The sequence below is a fragment of the Pygoscelis adeliae genome, unplaced genomic scaffold (assembly GCF_000699105.1).
Source record: "Pygoscelis adeliae isolate BGI_AS28 unplaced genomic scaffold, ASM69910v1 Scaffold156, whole genome shotgun sequence".
Taxonomy (NCBI): Eukaryota; Metazoa; Chordata; class Aves; order Sphenisciformes; family Spheniscidae; genus Pygoscelis; species Pygoscelis adeliae.
Genome location: NW_008825016.1, coordinates 4,781,365 through 4,802,685, shown reverse-complemented (window position 1 = coordinate 4,802,685; position 21,321 = coordinate 4,781,365). Strand labels below are relative to the sequence as shown.

Genomic DNA, 21,321 nt, shown 5'->3' with positions numbered 1-21,321 from the left:
GGGGGCCGAGCAGCGCCCGGGAGCGCTCATCTTGGCACCTGCACCGAACCTGGGGACGGGGCGCCGGGAGGAACCTGAAAATACGCCTTCACCCCTCGCGAGGCACGGAGACGCGGGAGCTACTGATGTCACGCTATCTGCTTTCTGTAGGGCCTGTAACGCTCCCTTACTTAATGGCTTTCATCCTGCCCTGTCTCGAGTGAAATCTGAAATGTGGCTGGAACGGAGAGATTTTGGTGCCTTGATGAGAAGGGTTGCTGGTGCAGCAAGGCGGTTTTATGAGGAAGTGTGTCTTGCTTGCTTGCTGATAACTTCCTTGCTTTGGGTTTCTTGCCTTGAAAGCCACATACGCGACACTATCAAGTTTCTGAAATGTGGCTCTGGCAGCAAAGGAAACTTCTTCAGCAGCTAGCAAAAATATTTCCTGAATAAAGCAGCAGCTGAGAATGGTTATCTGCCTTCATTTTGGAGATTCCGACGACCTTTGAAACTCTTCTGACGTTCCTTTGGTAGTAAATACCTTTATCGTCGTTGACAGTACTTCAGTTTCTCTGTTACACTGAGCCTGAAAGGTGTCACTCACCAGGGGCACTGAGCAGTGCAACTGTCCAGCTCTTTGCGAGCCAGTCTAGCGAGCACAGGGACTTACGGTGCTATCAGACTTGCTTTTTAGGACTGGCATCCGCAACTTAAGTGGTATTCAACTGATGTTATAGTGGGAATTCTTTGTATAGCTTGTTTCATATAGTCACGGCTTAAATGAAGAATTGCTTTTGTTTGTCTTCTAGTCAGCCTGTGTAGTTTTTAAATGGTACCAGAGAGAATATTTTCTGGGACTGTAGTAGTCTTCCCCTGCTTAATTAGCAGTTACAAACATAATTCAGTGCATTTAGCTTTGTCACTTTCTGGCATGTAAAATGTGTTAGGTTGCTGCAGCTGAGGCAACAGACTAGTTTATTTTACTACAGAGTAACTATTTACTGACAAACAGGGCTTTGTACCAGTGTCTGGTAGCTGGGTGTTTCTACATAACTTTATCCTACGAAGTCGGGGGAAAACTTTGTGGTGCAAATAGAGGCCCCTCCTTGGAGTACAGATAGCCTCCACCATCTTCTGCCAGGCTTGGGTGGTAGCGAGGGGAGAAGAATATGAGATAATGAGAAGATATGAGCTGAATTCTTTAGACGTTTGCAGCTTGTTTGCAGCCTTTTAGTCATCTGAGTGAACACTGATCAGGATAAGGTAATGATCACAGGAGGCTGAAGGATTAGCATGGGTGGGTCAGATGTGAAAGCTTGTTTGGCAATGCCTTGACTTTGGGACAATAGACTTTTTTTTTCCCTCCGGAATACCTCACTTCACTTACTGTTTCAGTCTTCCATTCGCATTGAGCAGCAAGCGCTAAGCTGAATATTTCCTGAATATTCCTTAATGTCAGCATTAAGTATTTCGTGATGAATTTCCTCACGAATATCAAATGTGCATATATGGAATGAAAAAAAGATTTAGGTAATACAGTGATAAATACAGGGAAAGGGAGTTATGGGAAATAAAGTACCTCCCCTCAAACTTAGCTGTTGCTTTTTGAAATGTGAGGGAAGATGGTGCTTGTCTGCTGTTGAGCACTGTCGTGGTTTAACCCCAGCCGGCAACTAAGCACCACGTAGCTGCTCACTCCCTCCCTCCCCAGTGGGATGGGGGAGAGAATCGGAGAAGAGTTTAATAGATGAAAGAAAAAAGATAAACTAAACTAAACAACAACATAAACTTAAACCAACAGGCAAGGCAAAGGCAATCACTTTACTACCTCCCACAAGCAGAGTAACGCCCAGCCAGTCTACCAGCAACAGTCACCTTGAATGACAGAAAACTCCACTTCCTTCTTCTTCTGCCCCAGCTTGTATTGCTGAGCGTGACGTCATGTTATGGAATATCCCTCTGGTCAGTTGGTGTCAGCTGTCCTGGCTGTGTCCCCTCCCAGCTTCTCGTGCACCCCCAGCCTATTCGCTGGTGGGGTGGGGTGAGGAGCAGAACAGGCCTTGACTCTGTGTAAGCCCTGCTCAGCAGTAAGGAAAACATCCCTGTGTTATCAACACTGTTTCCAGCACAAATCCAAAACACAGCCCCATACTAGTTGCTATGAAGAAAATTAACTCTATCCCAGCCAAAACCAGCACAAGCACGATGGGTCAGCTGGGTTGTGTGCCAAACCCAACAGAGCTGCTTGTGCTCTTGGAGTCCTAGAGCACCTGTAGTGTTTTTCCTTACTGAAACACAAACACATGAGAGAGAACATTTCTGAAAATCTGAGTTTAGAGTCAGACATGGATTCAGTATCAGTGAGTGTCTGAGATCTGGGGAGGGAAAGATGAGTTTGAAAAGGCAGCGTGATGCCATTTCAGGGTTATTGACACATAATCCACGTGTTTCTATTGCACAACTCTAGTCCGAAGGGGAATTTTAAACCTTGCTACCAGTGTAGGGATAGTTGAGAGAAATTTGTATAATAAATTTCAGCCAGTGAGTAATTTGGTGGTGTATCTTTTTCCTCCGTTTTGGCATTGCTAGCTGTATGGAACTGAGATGGAGTAGAAAGTAGTTTTCACAAAATATAACTTTTTTTTGTGACTTTCGAACTATTGCTTTAGCAAATGCTGCCCTTAACATAGTGTTTGTTTGATAGCTTCTTTAAGTGTGTTGACACAGTCTCTAAGGATCTGAATTTGTGTGCTAGTCCCAAGCCTGTCGTCATCGATAGGTTACTTAGCTTTGACTTTGGCAGCTTTTCTGACTTGTAAAGTAACTTCTTACTTGCCGACTAAGAACTCCGCAGGCTCCCTGACATGCCGCTCTTGAGATACGCTCCTGAGGTTCCTGTTCAGGCTGACTTAGAAGTTTCATTTTTGGTGTAACCTGCTTCTAGATTGTTCTGTAGTGAATAGGATGATTTCTAATCAGTAGTAGATGATAAGCTGAAGAATTACCTCTAGGTATAGGGGAACCCTACTAAAAGAAAAGATGGGTTTTTTTTGAGAAGTTAACTACCGTTATCGCTGTTAAGCCTTTTGTATCTCTTAAAGATAACTTATTTTTAGCACTAAGAAGGCACGCCTCACCTTTGCTTATTTCAGCTTAACTGCAACAGTTTATTTTCTCTCAAGTCGGACATTATTTGGAAGTTCCTTGAGAAAGCTTGGTGCCATAGTGGATTTCTTGATATTTATTCTCTTAAGCTTGGCAGGAGACCCTTTGGTGTATGAGTGGCGGTAGTTATAACAGCTATTTGAACATTTTGTTGCATTATCTTAATTCTAACTTATAGGCCTACTATTTTAAAATGTGTCTTAAGTTTTGGTAAATCACGCTTCCGTGTTTCTTGTGCATCTGACTCAAGATGGACTGGTACCCCTTTCAGTCTAAGGGTAACAGTTTCTTAACCTTCTCTGTCACTTGACAGCACCACTGGCTGTCAGTACTACTTTTTCTGCTGTAATTCAAAGTGCGAGAGTGTTAGTAGCACCCTGGCAGTAGAATACAGAATTTCAAATGTGGTTCAGCTCTGAGCAGTGAGCGTTTCTCTAGCTGTTTCCTCTCCGGTGTTCAGGCTTGAGCACAGTAGTCCACACTTAATACATTTAGTTTTCTTGTATTAAACTTCGGTGGCTTCTGATTTCTTAACAAGGCAGAATTCAGCCTGTGTAATATGGGAACACCCGTATGTCTTTACTTTCCTTGACGGGGGTGAGATCTACTCTCTTCTCGATAGGACTGGGAGAGTGGTTTACTCAGGCATCTTTTTTCCAATATCCTCTCCTCTGGGGAGGCTTCCTCTTTTCAAATTGTCAACGCAGTGCTCCTTCAAAACACTGTTTGGGGCTGCCGGCTACCTTGAAGGATGTGTTAGTTGTGTGGTGTGATACAGCAGCACTAACCAGAGCAAGTGCAAAATGAACTTGTGTGAAAGCTGAAAAGCATCTAGCCATGGGAGTTCAGACCTCCCGGTGGACTCATGTAATCAGCTGCTGTAGAGCTATCCCAGGACTTCCTTCCTCTAGATAGGAAACCATAAAGAAGCTTCATGTGACTAAACTTGATGCAATTGTGTAATTCTCTGGCCAAATGGCAAGTGTACAGTTGCTAAATAGTCTTTCCTTTATGATGCTTTTGTACCTTTATAAATTTGTTTATCCAGAGCTTATTCATCTGCAAACTTGAATTGAGAAACAAACTGTTTACTGCCTTAACGGAAATCAACAATATCAAAAACATAATCTGAGACTGCATGAATCTGTCCCTGTTAGTTGGCAAGGATGCATCTTCCAGGGTTGGATCAGGAACTTGATATAATCAGGTGCTGCACCTGCACAAGTGCAGCTGATTCTCTTCTCCCCTAAAGTACTCTCAGCCATCCATGAATTAAGCTGTGTTTGTGCTCAAGCGTGTCCAACAGCAGTTGAAGTGAGTCCAGCCTTGTCTTTGATAGCCAGTGTTCAGTCTTCCGAGTCCATTAGTGACAGGTAAGTATAACTCATACTTTTATGAAGACCATCTTGTCTCATGCAAAATAGTTTATACATAAAATCTGTCAAGAGATTTTCCTGCTTTCAGCTGTTTCCCAGAAATGTTAGGGTTGGTAAATAGTGTGATCTTTCAAAAAATATATTATTTTTTAAGTTCTTGTTTTTTTCATGCTATACCAAGGTAGTATAGATCCTGGATCCTAAGCAAGGGATCTTGACTTGGTCTTCTGGGAAAGGACTTGTACCAGGTGTCCCTCTGGGAGCGGTGCTTACATTAGAAGACAAGTGATTAGAGGAGAGCATAACTCCTCAGGGATTTTTCCATTCTCTTCTCTGGCATAGACTTAGGAGTCTAAAGTGGTGACTAAGGTCACCACCTTGTTCACAAAATGGCACTGAGATGACAGGATCCTTCTGAACCATCAGAATGAGTGAATTACTGGGCACTTCTGTTCACATGTACAATGGGATATAAGCCTTCTTTAGATAAGAACCAGCATTTCTTATCTCCTTGGATTAACGCCCCACAGATAGCAGTGTTCGCCGTGTATACCCGAAGAACCTAAAGAACATCTGGGCAAAGGTGCAGGGCAACGCAGCAGTGCTGTAGCGTAGGTACAGAATGATTGTGTAGCGCTGGCGTCTGTTAGCAAGCATCCCTTACCTTCAGGGTACTGCCGCGCGGTAATTACGGGGTGGGCTGTAGCCGAGCAGAGTCTTTGGCGTGTATGAGCAGGCTGTGGGTGTGGTACTCTGAACCACTGTCGCGCCGCGCTTGTGGGGAGCTGTTAGCTGGGCTACGCTGCAGCTATGCTTCTCCTGCCTACCGCCTTAGTCACTCAACGTAACTGCAAACGGCCCCGTCCACTAGGTATCTGCATCGCTTGAACTAGCGGTGATGTGGAGTATGTGCCCAGGTGGATTTGGATGGCTTGCTGCCCTTTCTTCCAAGAGGGAGGCAGAAAAATACTAGAGGGTTTTATTTATGCAGGAAACATGAATATAGCAACAAAACCCAAATTATGTAAGAGTAGCTTTTGTGTTTGAGATCCTTATTGTCAATGTTCCATGTTTCTAATAAAAATTGGGAGACAAAGTAAATTATTAACTATAGTCACTGAAGTCCTCTTTGCAAGCAGACAGCGTAAACAAATGCCTTTAATACACGCTTGCTTTTTTAGAGCACAACAACCATTAATCTTTCTCCCTTAGTAGGTTTCCATTATATGGGAGAGTAACCCAAGGGTAGCTGTGCTTGGCTAACAGGATTTCAGTTATTAAAAAGCTGAAACCTGAAAGCATCTTTGTGTGGTCAAGAGATGGGGAATCCTGCCATTCTAAGAGCTGTATTCAAAAGGGCTCAGATCTAGATTGTTCAAATGTGCTAAATTGTTTTGTTAGCTTTGTAGTTTTCAGTTTAAAACCAGTTAACTTTTTGAGGTAGACTTCTTTAAGACAAATTGTTACATAACCAAGAAAGTCTTAGTTTTGACTTGTTTATTGTATCTCAGAGTGTTAATACACTCTGCTTGGTTTTTTGATGCAGGTATGTTAATACGGAAGGATGCTGGATTTAATTAGAGTAACATTCCTAGCTTTGCTTCAACGGTTTTGCCTTCAATCTTCTCTTGCATGAGACTATAATTTCAGAAATGAGGTATAAAGGGAGAGATTATCTTACGATTTTCAATTGAAAATGTGCAGCTAGAATAAATATGTAAGCAGCCCTTTTTTGGAACCTATTGGAATACAAATGAAGCATCTGAACTAAGTGAAATTTCTTTGACACTAGTACATTTTTGATCATTCCTCTACTAGATATCCATAACATCGTATTTTGAGCCAAATGAATAATGAGCTTTACAAAACTTAGTTTTGGAAGTTAGCTACTATTGAAAAGTTTAAGAGCTGTCCAGCTGTGCAAATCTGAAGTACTGCAGTTGTTCTACCACAGATAGTTTTCAAATAGGGCGCTGCAGTTTATTTAGAAGAGCATTTAAAATCTGAAGTTAAAGAAACTGGAGGTTGTATCAGTTTTTGTGTTAAATAGCAAATAATGATACTGTTATGAGAAGTACAAGCAATATTCTCAACTTGTAGATGTGCCATGGTAAAATTAAGCAATACTTTATGTAATTTAATTAGAAATATTCCCAGGACAGATTGATTCAGCATCAGTTTGCTTTTCTGTATTCTTGACATTTTGACTGTAGGCTCTTACTATTTGTGGGCTGGTGATGATGCATGCATCAATCACTAGTTGACACTGAAACTGCCTTCACAAACTCAACAGCTGCTTTCTGCCAAACCCAGCGAGCTGTTCCTCTGCCTTAAACTGGCTGGAGCGAAGAGTAGGCAGGACCTTCTTTCCTTCAGTCTCCTGATTTGTTCTTCAGTGTTTTTTTTTCCCTGACTTTTCTTTGCCCCTATATCCCTTATGTTTCATTCGGTTCCATCTGTATTCCTCTCCATCCCTGCCCCAAGACCGTGGGAGCGGGTGATGTTGCAGCACAGTGCTCTCTCTGATCACCGTCCTTGTGCACGTCGGCTTACTCGCAGTGAAACAGCCCTCTTGCCACCTCATCGAGGACAGCTCAGTGTCTCATGCTTAATGCTTCTGTCTCATGACTGACACTGCAAATCCAGCAGCTGTTGAACATTTCTTAAGAAGGAATGGCGTTTTATACCGTTTGTTTCACACTAACGAAATCGGGATTCATATCATGGTGTGAAGTTAACCTTGCAAAACTCTAGTAGTTATGCAGGTGGTATTTTTTACTGTTTGTTCACACCCCTTATTCTTGATTACTTAAACTTGCTGAGGGTGATTCGTCAGCTCTTCATTCCCAGAATCTGTCTTCCATTTGGTGCTCTCTGGTACCTCTGCGTTGTCTTTTGTTGTTCTCTGAATCATCTGTAATGGGCAGGACTGTCACATTTTCCTTTAGGTCAGCAACATTTTCTTAATTGTTTTTCAGTCTTTTCTTTCCCCTGTATTTCTTCTTAAAACTGATTTTTTTTCTGCTTCTTTCAGTCTTTTGCTGCCTATTACTTGTCTATTTTTAGCTCTAACATTGCCAAGTTTTTTTAATAGGTATCAAACAAGGGAGTCGGCGTGCACACTGAAGATTTTCATTCTGGCATGTTTTCCATTGGTAGTGTCAGTTCAAGCAGCCATGGACTCTTATTCCCTGCCTCCGTGCTGTGCTAGAAATCTTCAAGAAAGTGTAAGCAGCTTGCTCTTGAGAAGATAAGTGCTTAGGGAAAATGTAAACAAGTTCCAGATGTAAATTTAATTGAGGGAAACTTTGCAGATTGAAACTTCCATGGGGAGGAGCATCAATTATTTCTAGCACTGCAGTGAACTGCAATAAATAACATTTTCTTTGTGAATATATGTTCCTTAGTGAACATTATGAGTTGGACATAAAGTCGAAAGTAGGACAATTTTGCTTTGAAATATCAGTTTTCTACACTATCCATTCTTAAGCAATTTCTTTCTCCTGTCTAGCTCTGGTTTCAAGTCTAGACTCTTTAAACAACTGGATAAAGCGTATGAATTCCAGCTTAAGTTTTGGCCCCCTTTGGTGTTGGGTGGAAGATAATATTGTTGCTAAGGGGAAGGCAACAAGGGAAAATGCTTGCTGAGTGCCAGAGAAATTGTTTCCGATGTGTTCCTACAATTGAAGTGCCTTCTACCCAAATTGAGCTGACCTAAGTCAAATTTTTCCTAATAATTGTCTTAATACAATTGTATGCACCGTAGTTTTGTGGTGAAGAGTTTTAAAATTGGCATTTGTTTCTTTGAAAACTTCTTGGGGAGGAAAGCTAGCTAATGGATAATCCCTCAGCTGGATCTTTTTGCTATATCAGCAGTTGAATGGATTAGCATGTTTGACTTTTTAAAGCTTACATGCTTGAGATAAATGCAGTGGTTTGTCTTGCAGCTGCTTTTTTTTTTAGGTTTTCTGCAAGACAAGTTGTTGCAAATGCAAGCTGATGAAGTGCTAGCATGAAAATGGTGCAGGCTTTTTGCAGTGAGGTTTGCTTTGGATGTGTGCGTGGTGTCAAATTGAGAATCAGAAAAATAAAATGCTCTACAATAAAGAACTCGGAACACCTTGGTATGATTTCAGATACAGGAGCACTGTCCAGTTAGTCCTTACTGCAAATGAAATAAGAGATAACCAGCTTTCTGGCTATATCTAGCCTGCTGCAACGCATCCCCTAGGCGAAGCTTCATTGTCAGTGGATGCTGGCCTAAGTCCGTGCTGCTGTCAGCAAGGATGATCCCATGCTCCTCTCGCCACATGTTCTTACCCTGTTAAGGCAGTACTAGTTTGGTCAGTTGTACTAGTGTAGTCAGTTGTGCTCTGGGGCTGGAGGGGAGCGAGTCAGAGAAAAGCTGCGCTTCTGTCAGCAGCTCAGTCTGAGGTTAGTTTAAACCAGTCAGGGAAACATAACCTCAGTCTGTGTCAAGGTCTTGGCCCCCATCCTCCTCTCAAGTGCAGAGTGCAATGGCATTAAAGAGTTCTCCTGGCAAGCGTGGCACGCTCCATCATGCTATTTTTGGCAGTCCCTCCAAAACATCTGTAGCCAATCCAAGCTTTAAGTGCTGCATTCAGTGCACGTACAGCTGAGTGTCCTGGTACAGCGGGTATGAAGGCTGCGTGGTGTGCCGTGGGGGGAAGGCTGAGCGCTGTAGGCATGCAGGATCAAACATGCTAAGTCAATTCTGGCTGAAGCTTGCAAAATAGTTGCTGTGTAGGGTGAACACTGAGTAGCTCCCTTGAACAGTATGACTGGTGTTTGTTGCAAGCTTTTCTTACCCTCTGAGGACCCAGCATGTCAACAGTTTTGGTTTGGGTGGCTTTGTCTTTTTATAAATGGGGTGTTAAATTTGTCCTCTGTGTGTTAGTGATGTTGAAGCTACTATAGAGACCGTTAATGCCCAAGCTTCCAAACCAACTGCTGTTTAGAATGTACTCCTAAAAGGTAGTTTTACATATTTGTCTCTTTGGGATCAAAAATAAAAACTTACGTGACACCGAGTTAACCACGTGTCATTCTTAACAGGCTTTTTACAGGCTTCCTCTTCATTTGAGGTGAAAGATTCAACTGGTAAGGTCTGCATAATCGCTGATCTGACAGTAGCCTTCTCAGTGGAATACAAAAGCAATGGGCAAAAAGAGGTAAGGGGGGGTATCTCACTGCTTGTCTCTAACTTGTGTTTATAAAATGTGTGGTATTTCTGCACGTGCGCAGTATTTAAACTTTGAATAAATCTTTAAGCATGAAAAACTGCTTCAGCAAAGATTTCCCCCCTCCCAGTCATGTTGCATCAACTTTTCTTTATTACTGACACTTCTTGAGTAATAACCACTTAAATGGGGTTAAGGCTGCCTGAAACAACCACAAACAATACGTGTGTGAAATTACTTTTGTGACCGAAATCTCATGCCAGTCCTATTGGTAGCTAAAATGGCTTTCATTGGAACTGTAAAGGCAAAAATGCTACCAGTTGGCTTTTGGTGAACTTGGTCATACTTACATGGACTAAATCTGAACTAAAATGGCTGTTGGCACGTAGCTTTTAAACTTCCTTGGAATCTGTGATCTTCTTACACTGAAAGCTAGAGATTTGCTCAGTATCTTTTGCACAGACTAGTGCAGTGCATACAAGTTGTTCCATATTAACAGCAAAAGCCTGTTAATGGCAAGTTAAGAATTGTTATTCACAAATACTCTGCTTTTCAGTTTACTTTTTTGGTATCTTTACTACTGAACAGGAATTGTGGATTATTTATCTCATTGCAGTTGCATGTTTTGAGGCACTCTTGTTGAAGTTGATTTTTTCCTAGCCATCAGTGTAATGTAAGATTAAAAAAAATCCTACTACTTTGCCAGCAGTGCACTTGTTATGTGTGATTTGAGCTGAGAGTTATATTGCACAGTCCACTTTTTCAGTGGTGCTGATGGTCTGAAATCCTGCTGGTACTGGTATGCAAGTTTGCATTCAGAGGTGACTGCTTTCATAACATGCTTTTGGCTGTTTCTTCTTGTAAGCAGTAAGCTCAAAACTTTACAGTAAACATTGTCTTGGTCTTCAGGTACCGAGTTACTTCTCAATATGTAATAAACTCAAAGTATTATGGCCAAACTACGTAGGCTGTCTGTACCATTTGCTTTTGTTCTTACTCAATTGCATTACAAGAAGCAAAGCTTAAATTCTTCCATTTTTCACGTGGCCAGAGTTTGCCAGATTTGATTCACCTAGTACAGAAGTACCTGCAAATTCATAGTGCTAGTTTAGGGGGAAAAGAAGTCTAAGAGGTGCTGTGAGTATGTACTGTTTTGTCCTCAAATTTCAGAGAACAATAGTCTTAGAAATCCCAAGTGTCAGTAACATGCTACTTGCTATATACAGGTATATAAGTAGACCTCTTATAGCATATATGAATGTCAGCTGTATGTTTTATAACAGTTTCATAGGCTATTTAAAAAGCAGTAAGGAAAAGCTGTTACATCATCCCATTTACATGTGTGTTGTTTTCTGCCCCACAGTTTGCGCACTTTTTTCTTCCACAAAATGCTACAGTAGAGCCACAGAGTTCATGTGGTGAAGGTAACACATCTCATCCAGTGCTGGTATTGGGTTTTGGAGCAGGACACGCATTAAGCCTGAATTTCTCAGAATATGCAGACAAGTACCAAGTAGGAGAGCTAGTTTTCCACTACAATCTGTCAGATGCAACTTTATTCCATAATTCAACTGCAGGTAAAAAGAAAACTTCCTGTTCTCATTGTGTAACCCTTCCAGATGTAATACTGATTTGTTTCTGTAAATACTGTAACATACTAATGCAATGTAATCTTTTTACAGGAGAAGTGAGGAGAATGTCACATAAAACTATTATTCAGGCATATATGGGCACAAAATACAGATGCATCAACTCCAAGCACGTCAATATGAAGAATGTGAACATTACTTTTAGCAATGTTACTTTGGAAGCCTATATCACAAACGGCACTTTCAGTATCAACAGTAGGTATCTTGTAGCAGAGAACGTACTTGGTGGGCTAGTATTGCCAATAATGTATTATTTCTTATTATTTCCTGACTAATCGTATTTAGGCGGGTACAAACTGGATCTAAAGCTCTGATAGCAGCATCTTTTGAAATGAATAGACCTGCTTCAGGTTTTCCCTGTAGGGGTGTCGGCATCCGTGACTAGAAGATAGTGCGCTGTGTTCCCGTGGGTTTTGGACAGGCGTTAGGGAACGTTCTTTCTGTTCATGAGTATTTATGGGTGTAAACATGTGCTGCGGTAGGTCGACTGGGCACATGGCCAAAATCCTAGTTTGAAAAGTATCTGTCAACTTCCAAGTATTATGCCTCTACCAAAGGAGTTTGAACTAGTTACTGTGTGCTCTGGGGAAAGTCAGTTGATGTAATGGCAGACAATAGAGAGCTGGTCTGTAGGGAGCAGATATGTACATCTTCCTACAGGAGGCCTTATATAAGCTGTAACAGTGATATTCTTTCCCTGTCAGGCTCAATCACAAAACGACTTTTTGTCCTGATTGCTTGTATTGAAAAGCATTTCGGAATTTCACTGCTATAATGATTAGAAGACAAACTACTTCATGGTGTGTTCCTGTCCTTTGCTTTTGTGGCAGCACTCTTCAGTTTACATGGCTCTTGATGTTTGATCACCTGTGGTGTCTTAGGGAGTGATAAATCTGTGCCTTACTTCTGGGGCATGTAAGAAGCCTGATCTTCTCTGGGAAATGTAGAACTTCTCTTTCTTATGCTGTTAATCCCATTTATGCCCTTGTTGAAATGAATCTTAAAAACTAGGGTAGTCAGCGGTGGCATGTGATGGATACATTGAACAAGTGCCTTCTACGGGAGTATCTATACCTTGTCCCGTGTCTCTGAAAAATACCTTGCCTGACGCATGACAATACCGGAGTTGGCGTCTTTTATGGCTGCCTCACATGACGATCTCAGATTTCGGCATGTATCATTCTCGATCAGTCTTTTCCATTCAGTGAACTAGTTTGCAGCAAAGATGTGGACCTACATTTGTAATTTTAAAAAAAATCACCTGATTTCTATTACTCCAGTCTTCAGAACTATCTCATTTTTTAAATACGATATCTTGATCCAGTTGCTATACTGGATAAGTATGATAAGTGATCGGTTATCAGCAGGCTTGAACATAAGCCACGATATTGGGAAAAGCTGTTTTTTGACTTCTATACAACTTCAGTAAAATCTCCCTCCTGTGTAACAGTTTTCCTCTTAACACCATCTATTATCTGTTCTTACATAGTCCTTTGGTTAAAAAAAAAATCAATATTGCATTATTTCGGGAGGGTGTTCCTTATGCAACACAAGTTTGTCAGCATTTGTTTTCTTTTCTATTCCTAATTACTTCTTTACTTTTTTTAGATTAATATAAACACTTTAATTTGCCAGGATCACTTCTCCAGGTTGCTTTTCTTCATCCTGTGGTATCACTGTCTTGATGAAACTATTGAGCCTCAGAAAAAACACGTGATTTCCTATGATCCTGGGGTAGATGCTGTTTGGTCTGAGTTCAAGCTTTTTGGGTTTTTTAATTGTTTGGTTTTGTTTGTGTATTTCCACGTTCCTGTTATCCATACTGCCATGCTCAGTTTTTTCTTTAAATTATCATCATCCCTAAGTTTTTATTACTGTCTCAGGACGGCACCCAGATATTTTTTTTTCTATTCCTACTGCACAATGAGCTATCTCTTTCTATTTTTTTTTTAAATTCAGATAGTTAAAGAATTCTCGCTTTATCCTTTTTTTTTTATCTTGACCCTGAAATCACCTTGTTCTTTCCAGATCAGTTCCTTCTTTCCACTCTTGTAGGCTTGAGACTTCCCCTGTCCTTTTGGCAGCTAGTTATTGATAAACTTTAGATCTGGAATTCTCCCTTAACTTTTTTCCCTGCAACTCTTTCATTACTGGATATTTCTGCTGGTGATTTGGGCAAGGCTCACTGAAGGGAAGAAGAGTCAGTATTCAGTGCATCTGTGCATCACCAGTAGTGGTAACTTCTGTCAGTGTACCTAGAAGTTAGTGACTGAGGTTATGGTAGTGATGATCTGCAGCTCTGAAGAAAGGAGGCTTTAATTTTACCTGTTGGTAGTTTTGTCAGCTGCTTTCCCGTAACTGTCAGAAAAAGACATAAGAATTTGTCTTGTCTCCAAATCTGTCTTGAAGAGTTACTGGGAACTATGCTGTAAATCAGTAAAAATACTGTATCAAGACTCCACCTAGGACAAACTTCCACTTGAAGTGATTTGCTTGTTTCCATCTCTGCTGACTTGAGTAAGAGGCTGTATGTGTTGGGGTCTTGCAGATGGAGGGAAATTCTCCATTGAAGTACAAAGTAAAGCTGCTGTTCGGTTTACTTGTTAGGAAATTAACACATTTCGGGACCTGACCAGTATCTATTAAGCCTACAAAGGATAGGGTCACTCCTCCATTCATCCACCTTCCCTCTGCTCTTTGACTTTCCAGAAATGGAGTAGACATAGGAAAGTGTGCTATGTTGGAGTCTGTGTGAGTTCAGAAAGTGTGATTAGAGTTCCTCTCTGAGCCATAATCGAAAGTTAAGCTCCTGTTTAAGTTCAGAGGCTATTTATTAGATACCTAGTATCTGCAAGATACGCATGGATTAAATTTTAGCAGTAGGCCCTTTGAGTCAGAATTGACTGCTGCTGCAGCTGCTCTTGCCCTTATAAAGTTGCAAGCTGTTATCCCGGACACGTGGAGGTGTCCTTGGCTTGTAACATGGAAGCCTTTACTACAGTAATGTCTTTGCTGTGACCTTCGGTTTTGGCTTAGATGTTCAGTGCAGGAACCGTCTTGGCTCCCAGATCAAGTTAAGATCTTGCTGCCAGGTGTTTCTGAGTACTCTGGCAAATAAATCAGAGTCACTGTTCTTTCTCTCTCCTTTTGCCTTGGAAGTTGCTGCTGAACTGGATGAAAAGAGAAGGCAGTCTTACACATCTTCACTCAGCCTTGTAGGCCCGGTGGTGGGTGGCTACTAACGCAGGGCTAAAGGGAAGGATGGATGTGAGACCCAAGGGGAGAGGATATAGCAAAACAATTGCCATCAGAAGCAGTGTCTTAAAATCTCCTTGTTAAGGATAGAAGAGCCACGGCACTGCTGGGAGGGCTTGAGAGGTCCAGTAGTATTTTAATGTTACTGTGAGTATTGCCAAAATAATGACATAGGGTCCTCACAACCTGGTAGTGTAACTGAGGGGGGGGGGAAGGAGAACAACCCATCTCCTGGGAGACCACTTTTAACAGCAGGCAGGCGAACTGTTCCTCTGCTTCTAGCACGTGAGTGCCAGGAGTGTCTGAGGGGCAGTCATCTCAGCCTTGCTGTGAACGTACGGCAGGGATGCTGGCTCTGTCAGCACAGCAGGATCTTTTAGGAATGCTGGCTCTGTCAGCACAGCAGTATCTTATTTGTCCTGACTTGATGGCAAAGTGGAATGACAGGCATGAATAAAAGCAGATGTCGTCACCATGAATTTCTGTAAATAACAGCAGAGGTGTCATTTTCACATGCCACAAGCGTCTCAAACTTTGCAACAAGAGTTTAGGTAATGTTTTACCATTGTGTTTCTCAGCTTTTATCATCTTCTATTAGGAAAAGCCACTCGAAATTGTGTCCTCCGTTCTCTTGAGGATTAAAAAGGCAGAGCATCCCACAGCTTCATTTTATTTGGTAATGACTGTTTTCCTTTCTCTCCAGAGACAGAATGTGCTGAAGATATGGTCTCTACTACTGCTGTAGTGCCTACAACTTCTAAACAGACTACTAGCCAGGTTCCAACTACTAGCCAGGTTCCAACAACTACCCCAACTGCAGCACCAACTGCATCGCCCCCAAATCCTGCAGTTGGTAAATACAACGTGACTGGTCCAAACGGAACCTGTGTACTTGCCTACATGGGGTTACAGCTCAATATCACCTATCTAAAAAAAGATGACAAGGTACACTTTTTTCCTTCTTCAAAGCTTTCAGATTCCTTCTTTGGGGAAAACTTGGTAAATTATTATAGGCTAACTTTTTTCTTTAAAAATCCCAGTTCTTTTGTAGTGTTCATCCATGATTGTCCTCTACTTGAATTGTTTAACTTCAACTGGACTAGTGACAGTTCTTTTCTACTGAAAGTGGTCATTAAAGATTTTTCCATTCAGTAAGAGTATTAAACTTGTCTGTCAAATCCTGTAAGTGTTTACGGCCATTCCACAGAAGCAATAAAAAATTATCAAGATAGGAGTAGGGGGCATCCTATTATCAAAGATGCCATCTAAACAAGATTTTCAAACTTAAACAAAATACAGAAATTTGGCCTGAGGCACCTGAATGAAAACGGTGAATGACTATTAGAAGGGAAGATAACTACTACTGTAAAACTGGACAGGCTTGTGACTTAGTTGACTTCCAGCCAGCACCAAAGACACTTGGGTTTGACTTTTAATGCTTAAGAGCCACTTAATGGCTGATTTTGACAGCAAGAATGCTACGTGGTTTATGTAAGATCCAGCCCCGGCACAGGTTCTTTCCCTCTGTTGTTGACGCAGAGCCCAGCTTGTCAGCCCCGTGGACAAACCCATTACCCGCTAACCAGTAAGGCAAAGCTGTGAGCGTAGTCCCAAAGGGACTGCTGAAGGCTCTCAGTAGGAAACAATGACCAAGGGTCAGCAAAACTTTATGTTCAGTAAAGCTTTATTATAAGGACTTTTGATCACAAGCTGCTTTTTCCTATCCTGTGGCTTAATCTGAGGTGACGAGGACAAGTGCAAGCAAACAAATTATGGCTGTGTTTCTGTAGTTTAAGTTGGATCTCGGTGATAAAGGACCTGGTGTGAGGAGGGTGGTATCTGTATAGGATTTAGCTGCTTAATGCTGTATGTGATGGTGCAAAGGAATCTATTGCATTTATTTATGACGATGATGACTGAGAGGTAAAATCATGAGCACCGATAGCTGGTGTGTGGCTGTACAGTAGCTGTTTATGATGGACTGTGTTTTAACCCCCTTAATTGTGTGAAATTCCCTAAACTGTGTCCTGTAGCATGGCATTCTAGCTCTGCTGGAACAGCTGATTTCTAGTGTAATGACCAGTGAGGAGGTGGCAAATAGGTTTTCCAAAGTCACTTGAGGGTCAACTAAGAGCTACTGAAGGTTTCTATTGGATTGTTCGGCAAGTGCATTTAACCCGCAGCCTTCTGCAGATACAGGACAGTATAAAATCATGTACCGTGGGCAAAGCTAAAGCATTCTGAACTGAAGTGACGTGCAAGATGATCATGCTCACAGGCAGTTCCCATGACTTATGTCAAAGCAGTATTTTACAGCTTGTTGCCCTCTGTGTAGTGGTGGTTACTTTTTCCTTACGCTGCTAGGACCAAAGAAGTTTAGTGTGGAGGAAGCAGCAGGTTATCGGCTGCAGCCAGTCAGGGCTGCAGAAAGCTTCGCTGGCATGCAAAGATGCCCTTTGTTCTCTGTACCAGCCTGGTAACTCAGGTGCAGCTTACACCAGCCTGTAACTTGCACACCTGTCTGCCCAGTTGTTTGTAAAATGTGTGGGCAAAGACAGCATTGTATGCATGTGAGTACAAGCAAACCAGAAGTCGACTGAACGTATATGGTGATGTTTTAGTCTCTTCAAATGTCATAATTGACCCTCTTCTCTCATAGTTGGGATTGGATTTGCTGAATTTCATACCACATAATACAACTTCTTCTGGGACATGCGACAATACGTCAGCCTTCTTGAATCTGACTTTTGAGAAAACAAGGGTTATCTTCCACTTCGCATTGGTAAGAATCTCTAGCCAAAGCGTGTAGGGTCTGCGGGCCCTCTCACATGGGAAAACTAATTGGGGCAAGTACAAGAGAGAAAAGATGCAACCACAGGAAGGGGAGTAAGTAATTCCTTTGTCTTTAATACTAGATTTAGAGGGTTCAATGCTTGGTAACTGTTGTGAGGAAAGAATAGATACATGTACGTACACACACGTATGTATAGATAGACATCTATTGTTTGGAATGGGAATTTCTTTTAAGATTATATCGCCTACTCTGTAAAGCTTCTTGCCCAAACTGGGAACAGTTCTGCTGTAGCAGAGGAATAGCCTGTGACAAACAGGCATCTCATCTAATCGTACAAGTCTGGAACTGGATTTAAGTCCTCATTAATATTCTGTGTACAGCCCAAGAGCTGTGTGTGCTTGTCTTATGGACTCCTGCGACGGTTGGAAATCCTGTTTCCCACGGCTCTGCCCCAGTACTGTATTAGAGCTGTGTACCCTTGAGGACTGAATCCACTGTGTGTGTCAGCTTCATGCCACTTGTGATACTCGCGGGACTGATCGAATGTGATCACCTAGACCTGTTGCTATTGAATGACTCCACATCTCTGTGGGGTGCTGAGCTGCTTTAAAGCTGTGTCTGTAGCACAGGTGAGATCATTATACTAGCCTGGTTAAGGCACGGGTGGGACTATACTTTTAGTGTGGAGGTCAAGTCAGCATTCTGAGGGGTGACGGTCCCCCTTTCTCTGCCCCCCTTCCCTCCCCCAAAGTAATCTTCCCTAAGGTGCATACCTTCTATAGCTTTTCTCTCTAAAAGTGAAACTAAGCTCTTCCTTTGGATGCTAATCCCAATTGCAGACTACCCTTTGAAAACCTTTCTCAAAACGCATGCAGAATTGAACCCAAATCGTAACAGCTTATGTTGTACATCATTAGCTGAAATGACAACTACTGGTTTGTTTTTTTAAAAGAATGCAAGTACTGAAAAATTCTTCCTGCGAGGTGTGAATGTAAGCACGACTCTGCCTTCTGAAGCAAAAGGTAGGGACTTCTCAGAAGTCTACTTTCAGTGACTACTTCTATAAATATTAAGGGTTGCCTGCATTAAATAACCTGTTAGAAACATTGGGGATGAATGTACTGAATTTAAGCTCTATGAGCTTACAGCTCCTGCTCTTCAGGATTCTGTAATAAGACTTGCTCTTACACAGTTCCGAAGTTTGAAGCATCGAACAACAGCATGAGTGAGCTGAGAGCCACAGTAGGGAACTCCTACAAGTGCACTGCAGAGGAGAATCTCCAGGTCACGGACAAAGCCCTTGTCAATGTATTTGATGTTCAGATCCAGGTTTTCAAGATTGATGGAGACAAATTTGGGGCAGGTAAGAGGTTTACATTGAGGGGGAGGGGGAACCTAAGATTTGTGAAGTGCACTTTGATATAAACATATAATATTCTGTAGTCAAGTGTCAGCTTGCGAGTGCTGTGCTTTTGTCTCTGCGTGCCCTATTACAGATGTTGTAGGGGCTGATAAGATGTCTGAGTGGAGGCTAGTGCAAGAAGTAGGTAAAAAGCTTTGAAATAACTAGGACTTGTTCCTTGTGGTCCGGAGAAGAGTTAAGAAAGAGCATTAACTTTCCCTCCTAACTGTGTGCAGAGAGTTGTATGAAATGGGGAAAGTTCTGGGAAGTTGCTGACTCTCTTAATTAATGCTGTCCTTTGTGACTGTGGTTAAAGGAAAACAGCTAGGGGAGGAGTCACGTGCATGTATTTATGATGGCTAAGCTTTGTGTAACAGTAACAGCTCTCGAGAAGGAAACAATTGTTATTAATATCTATATTGTGCATACAACTAGCGCTAGGAGGACTTCATCCTGAATGATCATAGTTAGTGGAGTTGGCTTCCTTTTGGTTGTTGGCAAGCTAAGCTAGAAGTTAACCTGAGCCAGTTTTATCTATGTGCTGGGAGTAGAAACTTGAAGTTCTGCATATAGCCATCTGTTGGTGCACTAGTGCCTAACGTGGATCTCTTTCTCTCTCTTCAGTGGAAGAATGTCAACTGGATGAAAATAACATGCTGATCCCTATAATAGTTGGTGCAGCCCTTGCTGGTCTTGTTCTAATTGTCTTGATTGCTTACTTGATTGGCAGAAAGAGGAGCCATGCTGGATATCAAACAATTTAATAACTTGCACTGAAATCCAGTGTAGATGAAAAGCAGTTGCAAGAAGCTGGGAAACCCCCGCCACACACACATTTCCCCTGAGCTAAGATTGATATTGTAAGGGAACACCTTTTCTTGCAAATTGCTTCTTCTTTAAAGTCTGCTTTATTAAATGTGAAATCATCTTGCAGCATTTAACTATGCACAAAAATAACTTCTGAAAATTCTGGTGTTTAATTTTGCTAACTAGTTTAAATATTTACCCACTTAGAAACAAGCTAAAAGTTTTTAAGGGTGCTTTTTTGGAATTGGCATAAGGTAACGTCAGCTAAAGATTCCAGAGAGGGATGTTGCTAATTCACACTGACTCAATTTCAGAACTCTTAACAAAGGGAAAAGGTTCATTCTTCGTACTGCTGCCATTCGGCGACGATGTTAATTATACTGATGATGCATTTAAAGAAATTTAGTAACAACTGACAAAATTGAAATTTAAAATCTAAACTCCACCTTGTCTTCTAGGTGTGTATTTTTTACTAAGCTTTAAACTCAATGCCTGGCATATGCAGGGTGTGAACAACGCAATACTCAGACCTTACAGGAACTCTTTATGATTGGACAGCTCCCCTGTTTGATATTTTTGATGCTCTGCCAGCTTGTTAGGAGCTGGTCCTTTTTTAAAATGGGTGTTATTTTTATTTACCTTTTTTTGTAAAGTGATTTCAGTCTCTTCTGTTGGAAGGTCCAGAGAGATCCTGTTACTGCACATGTGTACAATATAGATCTCAATCTGCTGATTCTCTTGCTTTAAACTTGGCTGGGGGGTTGTACACTTTAAGGATCAGTTCTTATGTATGCATTGCCTGTAACAATGCTAATAAAGACACTTTTTTTCTGTATATCTTAGTGTTGCTGATCACTCTTAAACGTTTGACCGTTTGGTAAGTGCTAAAGTCTTGGTTTGGCTCTACTTTGAGAGCTTTAAACAATCCTTAGTGTGGAGTTATGTTAAATGTTTGTTTTTTATCTGTGTAGCACAAAGATGAGGCTTAACTGTGTGTGTGGCTTCAGAACAGTCCCTCCTTTTGGACTTTGTGCTTGGAAACAGGTAAAGCTTCTGCGTATCAGTAACCTGAGATCTGGAGAAGATAACTCTTACATTAAATTGCTGCTTGCTGAGAAATGTCAGTATATTGGTCTGCCCTGCTAAGCATCGCTTTCTAAAAGTGCTGTTAAGATACTTTGTACAAGGACTGTAAACGACATTTTATGTTTTATTTTGAAGTTGGATTCTTGCCACTGAGTAGGAGATGCTTGTCTGCTGAGGTCTGTGTGTTGCAATGTACTTGGAAATGAACCTTTGTGTTTAAAGCTTCCCTGACTCCCTCCTGCAGTAATGTTTTGGTGTTAACAGTACTAGCTACACGGGGCAGGAACCAAGGCACACTGAAACGTTGCACAGAACACTATTCTTCTGACAAGGAGAACTGAACGCATGGCATAAGGCTGGTACACTTTGGACCATATCCCCTGCTAGCTTGAAAGTGCCTGGAAACTGTGGATTTTGCCAGTGGTGAATAGACTAGTATTTCCTAATACCTGCTGATGTACTAAAGTATGGTACTGCTACTGTCCTTACAACTCAGTACTGCCTGTCTGGTACTGTAAAGGATGGGATAGCTTGGAATGATACTGCTAAGTAGCTGTCTTTACTTGTCTAGAAAAGCACCCACCTACTTCCTCTGAAACTTTTTTTT

General features: G+C 41.6%; 1 protein-coding gene across 1 annotated transcript; it reads left to right on the top strand.

The window, feature by feature from the left end:
• Positions 1-7,696: 7,696 nt before the first annotated feature.
• On the top strand, positions 7,697-20,465 carry LAMP1 (lysosomal-associated membrane protein 1). The gene is made up of 10 exons (XM_009326308.1): positions 7,697-7,747; positions 9,117-9,177; positions 9,597-9,712; positions 11,085-11,298; positions 11,404-11,565; positions 15,329-15,570; positions 17,285-17,407; positions 18,372-18,441; positions 18,612-18,782; positions 19,446-20,465. The coding sequence occupies exons 1-10, from the start codon at positions 7,697-7,699 to the stop codon at positions 19,583-19,585; spliced, it is 1,350 nt and encodes a 449-aa protein (XP_009324583.1). The 3' UTR covers positions 19,586-20,465.
• Positions 20,466-21,321: the final 856 nt, after the last annotated feature.

Excerpts from the sequence above, each read along its gene's own strand:
- LAMP1 (XM_009326308.1), top strand. The coding sequence starts at position 7,697 with ATGGACTCTTATTCCCTGCCTCCGTGCTGTGCTAGAAATCTTCAAGAA. Across the intron at positions 11,299-11,403 it reads ATTCCATAATTCAACTGCAG|GAGAAGTGAGGAGAATGTCA; the intron begins GTAAAAAGAAAA and ends ATCTTTTTACAG. Across the intron at positions 18,442-18,611 it reads TCTGCCTTCTGAAGCAAAAG|TTCCGAAGTTTGAAGCATCG; the intron begins GTAGGGACTTCT and ends GCTCTTACACAG.